At 51.6% G+C, this 8,528-nt stretch overlaps 1 protein-coding gene across 1 annotated transcript; it reads right to left on the bottom strand.

Annotated features, from left to right (window-relative positions):
• Positions 1-1,150: 1,150 nt before the first annotated feature.
• Positions 1,151-8,060, bottom strand: ZDHHC24 (zDHHC palmitoyltransferase 24). The gene is made up of 3 exons (XM_080641007.1): positions 7,730-8,060; positions 5,675-5,952; positions 1,151-4,523 (listed from the first exon to the last, which is right to left on the bottom strand). Exons 1-3 carry the CDS (start codon positions 8,008-8,010, stop codon positions 4,228-4,230), a joined length of 855 nt encoding a protein of 284 aa, XP_080497133.1. The 5' UTR covers positions 8,011-8,060; the 3' UTR covers positions 1,151-4,227.
• Positions 8,061-8,528: the final 468 nt, after the last annotated feature.

The raw sequence follows: 8,528 nt of genomic DNA, 5'->3' as shown, positions 1-8,528 counted from the left end.
GGCTACGAAGTTTCAATTATAGAAGATAAATAAATCCCAACAAAAATGGCGGCAGCCACGGAGCTGGAGAGAGCAGGAGGCTAGGGTTGCCCCCGGCGATGGAGGAAGCCAAGCTTCTGGAGCCCTGGCCTGCCTTGGCCTCCGCTTAAGGCTACAAAGTTTCAATTATAGAAGATAAATAAATCCCAACAGAAGTGGCTGCTGCCAAAGAGCGAGCAGAAGGCTTGGCTCCGCTCCAGGCTACAAAGTTTCAATTGTAGAAGATAAATAAATCCCAGATACCAGGGCCTCTGCTTGGGTCGCCAGGGGGCATGGCTGGCCTGCAAACCACCACAGGCCCCTCGCCCAGGCCGCCCCACTTCCCAAGGGAACCCCCACCCTGATCCGGGACACCCTTCAGGGCAAACCAGCTGGCCCCCACCCATGCACCAGGCCTCTATCCTATCTAATAAGAGTAATATGCAGATTGACCATCACTCCAACACACAAGATTGCTGCCCCCATGTGGTCAAAGATGGCTGCCCCCATGTGGACACAAGATGGCCAGCAGGGGAAGGCAGTTGAGGGGGACCAGGCCTGCAAGGGAGGGCAGTTGGGGGCAATCAAGCCTGCAGGGGAGGGCAGTTAGGGGTGACCAGGCTGGCAGAGGAGGGAAGTTGAGGGTGACCGGGCCTACAGGGAAGGGCAGTTGCGGGGAACCCAGGCCTGCAGGGGAGAGCAGTTGGGGGGGGGGCAGGCCTGCAGGGGAGGGCAGTTAGGGGTGACCAGGCCTGCAGGGGAGGGCAGTTAGGGGTGACCAGGCCTGCAGGGGAGGGCAGTTAGGGGCAAACAGGCTGGCAGGGGAGCAGTTAGGCATCAATCAGGCTGGCAGGGGAGGTGTTAGGGGGTGATCAGGCTGGCAGGCAGAAGCGGTTAGGGGCAATCAGGAAGGCAGGCAGGCGAGCAGTTGGGAGCCAGCAGTCCTGGATTGTGAGAGGGATGTCTGACTGCCCGTTTAGGCCCGATCCCAGTCTTTTTCACAAATGCCTCTTCCTTCATTTTTTTTTAATTGTTTAAAATATTACATATATTAGTACATACCCAGGTACTTTCTTTAAAAAGCCACTAGAGTTAACATTTGTAAGGCACTGTTTGAAATTTTCTCTTTTTTAAAAATATTTTTTTATTGATTTCATTCAAAGAGGGAGAAATAGAAATATCGATGATGAGAATCATTGATCAGCTGCCTCCTGCACCCTCCCTTCCCCCATTGGGGATTGAGCCGCCAATCCAGGCATGTGCCCTGACTGGGAATCGAACCGTGACCTCCTGGTTCATAGGTCAATGCTCACCCACTGAGCCACGCCAGCCAGGCTGAAATTTTCTTTATTCAATTCATACATATATGTGATAGTTCAGGTCATAAAATTTGAAGTTGAGAATCATTTTTATGCATAAAAATCATTTTTAGGCAGTGCTCCCATTAATTTTTATTTTTGTAATGCTGTTGAGAAGTCCCTAACCTCCTCTCTCTCTGAGACTCTGAAATGTCAGGACACACCTTACTCTGTGTCGTTATTTGTTGTGCTGTAGGTAGAGATGTGCATCCTTCAGTTCTGGAAAATTTCCTCCCATTTTCTCTGTTCTCTCTCGAATTCTGATTAGGCCCAGCATCTGTTAAATCCAGAGAGAACAGGATTGATCCTCTGATTTTCTTCTCTCTTACTGTCCTTTTGTTCTGTTTTTGAGAGATTTGTATCTTCCAGCGCTTCTCTGAAATTATTTTTAAAGTGCTATTATTTTCTCAACTCTTTTTGTTCTCTTTTCAGTCTTTGATTATGGTGTCTTTTCAAGGAGCTCAACAATACCATCAATCAACTGGATATAATTGACACCTCTAGACTGCTTCCACAGAGCAGAACACACATTTTCCTGAAGTTCACATGGACATTTACCAAAGAGACCACATTCTGAGCCATAGAAAACACATTCACAAACTTAAAAGAATAGAAATCATACAATGTCTGCTATCAGACCGAATGGAATTAACTGGAAAATTCAATTTCACGTAGATGTTGATTTCCCCAAAACTTATCTATAGATTCAGTGGGTTCCATTCACAATCTCAAAGAGGTTTTTACTGTTGGAACTTCACAAGCCGCTTCTAAAATCTACATGGAAGCACAAGGACCAAGAATAGATCATAGGGGATCATGCACAGAGGGACAAAATAGAAAAATAGATTGTGGTATATTCAAAGGGTCACCATACAGCAAAGAGAAGGAATGCCCTACAGCTGCGCACATTTAGACAAATCTCAGAAACACTGAGTGAAAAAAGCAAGTCATAGAAGAATAAACATGGTATGGTTCCATTTACATAAAATTCAAAACATGCAAAACCAATACAAATGTAATAAAATTACAAAGCAAAGCCAGAGAGCGATTAAGACTAGTGTGTCCTCTACCAGGGAGGGACACCGGAGGGACGGCAAAGGAAATGGTTCTCATTTCTTAGTTGGGTGGGAGCATGTTGTTTCTCTTCATAAATATTTTCTTGCATCTCCTTTTTAACTTAAAAAACCCCACAAAAACAACAAAACAAACACAAAAAAGATCTGGAGGAGGGGTAAACAAAGGGGACAGACAGGTGGTTTGCCAATGCCCATGTCACAGAACGCCCTTCCAAGCAGCATCTGTAGACTCACTCAATCCCATTTTTGGTCCTGCCTCTCATCCCTATTCGCTCCAGTGCCCCTGAGACATAAAGCTTCTTCAGACAGCCCCCTTGCCCACCTCAGAAGGGTGGCTGCTTGGTTGTCAGGGGTGGGGTGGGCACTGGGGGGAGAGCCATCCTAGCTGGTCCTCACAAACACTGGGTCAGCCCCTCCTGTGTCAGCCCCAGACCTTGCCTTCCACGTTGCTCATGGAATTCCCGGGCATCTGCAGGGTTCTGGGAGGCAATGTGGCTGCCTCTTGGCCCCTCCCTCTGGGAACACAATCTCAATCTCTACTTCTCTGCTAAGAGAGTAAATTAACCTCCATTCACTTTCCATCTTTTGAAACTCCAGGCTCTCTGGTCTACTACTGTCTCCTTCCTATTTTCTTTCTCCTTGTAAACATATTTTTTATTTCTTTACTAGCATTTCAGATTTTAAGAGGAAACAGGTACATTTATGTGCTTAAAACCTGCCACATTTAACTAGTTACTAGATTCAAACAAAAAGATTTAGTAAGTAGCTCCCAAACAGTCCCAAGAAGAGCGTAGCCCTGTCAGCACCACCTGTCACAGATGCTTGAAGGAGAAAGCACAAAGATCTGGGTTCAAATCCTGACTCCTCCATTTACTACCCCATGAACTTATCACATCAACTCTCAGAGCCTTAAGTTTTCTACCTACATAATTGCTATTCAGTGTATCAGGTTAGCTAAAGAGAGGTTCAATGAAATTGTTGATGTGTGAATGCTTCTAACTCTAAAGCAATGAACCTGGGAAAGAATTTTAGATGGGCCCTAGCCAGTTTTGCTCAGTGGATAGAGCATCAGCCTGCGGACTGAAGGGTCCTGGGTTTGATCCTGGCCAAGGGCACGTAGCTCAGTTGCAGGCTCCTCCCTGGCCTGGGCCCTGGTTGGGGTACGTGCAGGAGGCAACCAATCGATGTGTCTCTCTCACATCAATGCTTCTCTCTCTGTCTCCCACTCTCTAAAAATCAATGGGAAAATATTCTTGGGTGAGGGAAAAAAACAACAGAATTTTAGATGCTGATCATGCCCTGGATCAATACATGCCACCTGGGCCACTGGTGCTCCCACCCCCATCCCACCACAGCCACAGGCAGAGCCCTGGCTCCTCAGGTGTTCAGTGGTTCCCAGACGTGACAATCAGAGGAACCTGAAGCAGCAGCCGGGCAACAGTGAGGGGCCAGAAACCCACAAAGCTGGAGGGAATCCAAGAGTCAAGTGGGTGCTTTATTAATCTGGCAAAGGGGCAGCGAGGTTGGCCAAGCAGCCCCTTGCCAGACCCTCCACTGCACTCGGGGGCCACTGATAGAGGCAGACTCACAGGGCCCAAGCCCTGGATACCGAGTCCAAGCTAGGCAGGGGCAAGGCCAACGATGGGGCTGGAGTTGCTGAAAGCAGACATTAAGTACCAACCTGCCTCTCCTCCTGAGCCGGGGGTGGGCCTGAAATGAATTATGAGCCCCTTCACCCCTCCTCCCTCCCTGTACAGCTCTGGCTCTTCCTGGAGTCAGGAAGCCATGAGTCTCACATCAGCTGAGGTCTGGAAGGTGATCCCGTCCCCAGGCAACGGGGAGGCCAGAAAGGGCCAGAGCCAGACAAGGATCCAGTGGGGCCCCAGGGCTGCCTGCAGGTTGTGGCAGGGGCCCAGGTCATAAGAGTGCTGGCCCTGAGCCCATTCCCAGGTGGTCTGGCCCCGAAGCAGCAGCATCCCGTGGAAGAGCAGCCCAGCCCCGCAGAACAGGGCACCCGCCACACACGTGTCGGTCACGAAGGCCAGCGCGAACTGCGCCAGGGACACTCTGCCTGCAAGAGAGAGCAGACAGGATCAGGGGGCAGCAGCAGGCCCAGTCCCCCAAAGCCCAGCTCCTGCCCTCCAGACACCCCCTCCCATCCCCATGAAGCAAAGTTCATTCCTCCCCCAGGAAACAGTGAGTCTCTGTTCCCTAGCCGGCCCCTGCTGGGTGATGGAACACACCAGTGACCCGGGCAGACACAGTCCTCTACCTTATGTATGACTTTCATTCATGCATCCCAAATGTTTGAGCACTTCCCATGTGCTGGACATGGTGCCAGGCACCGCAAATACCAGGATGAACAGTAGACGGAACCGCTGACCTCAGGGAGCTCGCAGACATTCATGAGATCCCTGCTCAGTGACTTAATTACAGCTGTACTGTGTGCTACGCTGGAAAAGCAGAGCGTCTCTCTGTGGAGGCCTCCCAGGCTTCATCCTGGCCCTCCATAGGTAACAAGTATCTGCTGAACTAAGAACTACAGGACAAGGGTACAGAGGGGACTGTGGGTGCAGAGGTCAGGAGGCAGGAGGCAGGGGAGAGAAAGCCCAGAGCATTTGGGGGGGGGGGGGGCGGGGACAAAGAGTATAAAAGACCAGTGGGGCTTTTATCTTGGGTGGTGACAGAAGAAAGAGGAATAAATGTCATCCAGAACTTGGCCTCTCAATCAACCTCCTGATCCATGTCTTCCCCTGCCTGTAACTTTCACTGGCTCCCCACTGCCCAGTCAAGTGAGGGCCATCTCTTCACACCAGCATTCAAGGCCTCCCCCATCCAGTCCTAACCAACTGTCCTAGCCTTAATTCTCACAATTCCCATCAAATTGCCTTTGCTGCTCCCTGCCCAACATCCAAGGCCTCATTAGAATGGTCCCCTTTAGAATACTCCCCCAGTGACCTTCCACTAGTCTTTCCTCCTCTGCCAACACCTCCTAGAATCCTTCCCTGATTCTCCCAGGCAGATCTCTGTACCTGTGTTCAGGCACTGTATTTTACCAGACCCAGTTGAATACCAGGCTGTCCTCACCACCAACCCCAATAAATGATACTGGGACTGGGTCCCCAGGGTATTGCTAGGAGAACCTGCCCAAAGTCCCATCTCCCACCAGAATGGCCCACTACCAGGGCCTCTGCCTCTCTGTGGAGGCCTCCCGGCTCCCACCTGTGAGCAGCATGAGCCAGGGCAGCAGGAGGAGGGCAGCAGTGTGGAGGGGCGTGTGGGCTCGCAGCAGAGCTGCCAGGGCAGGGCCCAGCAGCACAGAGACGTGGAGCAGGACGCCGGCGCCATGAAGCAGCAGGCACAGGAAGGGCCGGTAGTTGTGAAAGCCCACGCAGCGGCCCAGCAGGCGGCAATGGTGATCCCGACGCAGGATGCAGATGCGGCAGGCAGAGCAATGTCCACTGCGTGGTGGCACCTGGCTCTGGCACTGGTAACAGTAACTGCAAGGAAGGAACCACAGGGTCAGTTCCCCCAGCAGTTCTGAGTGCCCCGTCTCATGCCTGTGAGCCCATCCTGGGAAAGCAGAGGTTGCCCTTGCTAAGCCTCAGGTTATTCATAGGTAAATGCAGGCTGAACACCACTTCCCAGCCCTCCCCGTTCCAGCACTGCAGGTCTGAGGGCACTTCCAGCTCTGATATCCTTAGTCCTAAGGCCTTTCTCTGGCTCTAAGATCCAGGAGCAAACTTCTGCCTTCCTCCAGTCACCACTTGGCCCAAGTCACCATGAACTCTCACCTGGATTATAGCAACAACCACTTTAAAAAAAAAAAAAAATTTATTGATTTTTTTACAGAGAGGAGGGGAGAGAGATAGAGAGCAAGAAACATCGATGAGAGAGAAACATCGACCAGCTGCCTCCTGCACACCTCCTACTGGGGATAATGCCTGCAACCAAGGTACATGCCCTTGACCGGAATCAAACCTGGGACCTCTCAGTCCGCAGGCCGACGCTCTATCCATCGAGCCAAACCAGTCAGGAAAGCAACAACCTCTTGACTAGTCTTCCTGACTCCACCTTTGTCCCCTTCTAACGTAGTCTCACCCCAGCAGCTAGACTGATCCTTAAAAATCTAAGTCATGCCCTAGCCGGTTTTGCTCAAGTGGTTAGAGCATCAACCTGCAGACTGAAGGATCTTGGGGTTCCATTCCGGTCAAGGGCACGTACCTTTGTTGCAGGCTCAGTCCCCAATCCCCGTCAGGGAATGTGCGGGAGGCAACCAATTGATGTGTCTCTCTCACATTGATGTTCCTCTCTCTGTCTCTCCCTCTCCCTTCCACTCTCTCTAAAAAATCAATAGGGAAAAAATATCCTTGGATGAAGATTAACAACAACAAAATCTAAGTCATGTCCCTCCTCTGCTCAAAACCTTCCAATAGCGCCCTGGCCAGTGTGGCTCAGTTGGTTGGAGCATCGTCCCATGCACGGAAGGGTCTTGGGTTCCATTCCCAGTCAGGGCACATACCCAGGTTGTGGTTTCGATATCCAGTCGGGCATATATGGTAGGCAACCGATTGATGTTTCTCTCTCACGTCAATGTTTCTCTCTCTCTTGTCCTCTCTCAGCCTGTCTCTCTAAAATCAATTAAAAACACACACATATCCTCAGGTGAGAATGAAAAATAAATCTTAAAAAACAACAACCCTCCTTTGCTTCTAGTAAAAAGCAAAGCCTTCAATGTCCTACTAGGTCTTTACATGTCTAACCTCTCTCCTCTCCTTCTCTCCACATTGGCCACACTGGCCTTCTTGCTGTTACTGGAACATGCTAAGCACATAACTGCCTCAGAGCCTTTATGTTGTCTGTTCCCGCTGCCTGGAACACTCTTCCCCCAGATTCCCTTATGGCTAACTCCCCCACCTTCTTCAAGTCTTTGCTTAAATGCCACCTTTTCAATGAGGCCTACCTTGTCCACCCTATTTAAAACTGCAACTTGCACCCCTTCTACCCTGCTCTACATTTTGTTTCCATACCACCATTTTCTAACATTCTATATAATTTATTTATTATGCCTATAGTTTACCTTGCACATAGTAGGTGTTCAGTAAAATTTGTAAGTGAATAAGTAATACTCCTGGCTCTCCCATCCAGGTTCTAAATGAGTTCTCTGCTTTCTAACAAGCGGATCCCATAGAATCTGGTTCTAACATCTTCAGGTCCCAAGGCCCCTCCCCTTGCCCAAGGCTCCCGCTACACCGCCGAATCCCGTGCCCCACTCACGCCCAGCCCTGGCCTAGACCGTGGCCGGCCAGCATCACGCCCCGTATGCTGGGATCCGAACACAGGAAGAGCCCCACGTTGCCCAGCAGGTTAAGCAGCTGGAAGGCGGCCAGCGCCAGCTGGAAGGCCCGGGCCAGGGGTCCCAGCGGGGGCGGCCCAGGACCCAGCACAAGCACGTAGGCCAGCTCCAGACCCACCGCGGTCGCCCACAGCGCGGTGAGCACGAGGGGCAGCCGCGTGGGCGGCCCGTCCGCGCTCCCCACCGCCCAGGGCTGCCCCATGGCCTGGACCCACCCGCTGTTGGTTCCCGAGTACCCCGCCGCTTCCGCATTGGGGCGGGGATAATGTCAGACGGAAGTCTACCCCGACCAATGGAAGCTCTGAGGGGCGTTGCTGTGAGTTTAGAGTCATGTGGAGTAGCCCGCGGATGCGAAGATGTGATTGGACGGCCAAATGAGCCAAGAAGATGCTTGGAATCCTGTTGGCGCTAGAACTGGGGCGGGGCAGCGACGTTGTAGCACCGCCCACCCACGGAGGCCCCGCCCCGCCCGCTGAAGCCCGGTTCGCTTGTCTGGCTCTCCAGTATGTCTGCAGGATTGAGTTGCACCCTTGGTGGCGTCGGGGTTTCCCGGCTCAGCACATTCCCCATGACCCCCCAGCCTCCCCGATATTAATAGCCCTGCATCGGCCCATCCAGCTGGCCTGGAGCCCCTCCCCATGCTCGAGTATCTCCCTTAGTCACCCCAGAAAACATTCAAAACATCTCTGCGCCTTGGTGTTCCTGACTGTGAAATGGGGA

Source organism: Plecotus auritus (genome assembly GCF_963455305.1).
Source record: "Plecotus auritus genome assembly, chromosome: 9".
NCBI classification, from domain to species: Eukaryota; Metazoa; Chordata; class Mammalia; order Chiroptera; family Vespertilionidae; genus Plecotus; species Plecotus auritus.
Note: the sequence above shows the minus strand (reverse complement) of the source record. Positions and strands in the feature narration are given on the sequence as shown.

What these genes read in the sequence shown, in the direction of transcription:
- ZDHHC24 (XM_080641007.1), bottom strand. Translation starts at nt 8,010, where the DNA reads ATGGGGCAGCCCTGGGCGGTGGGGAGCGCGGACGGGCCGCCCACGCGG. An exon ending in GGTCTAGGCCAGGGCTGGGC is followed by an intron (nt 5,953 to 7,729) that starts GTGAGTGGGGCA and finishes CCTTCCTTGCAG; the next exon opens with TTACTGTTACCAGTGCCAGA. An exon ending in CTGGCTCATGCTGCTCACAG is followed by an intron (nt 4,524 to 5,674) that starts GTGGGAGCCGGG and finishes TCTCTCTTGCAG; the next exon opens with GCAGAGTGTCCCTGGCGCAG.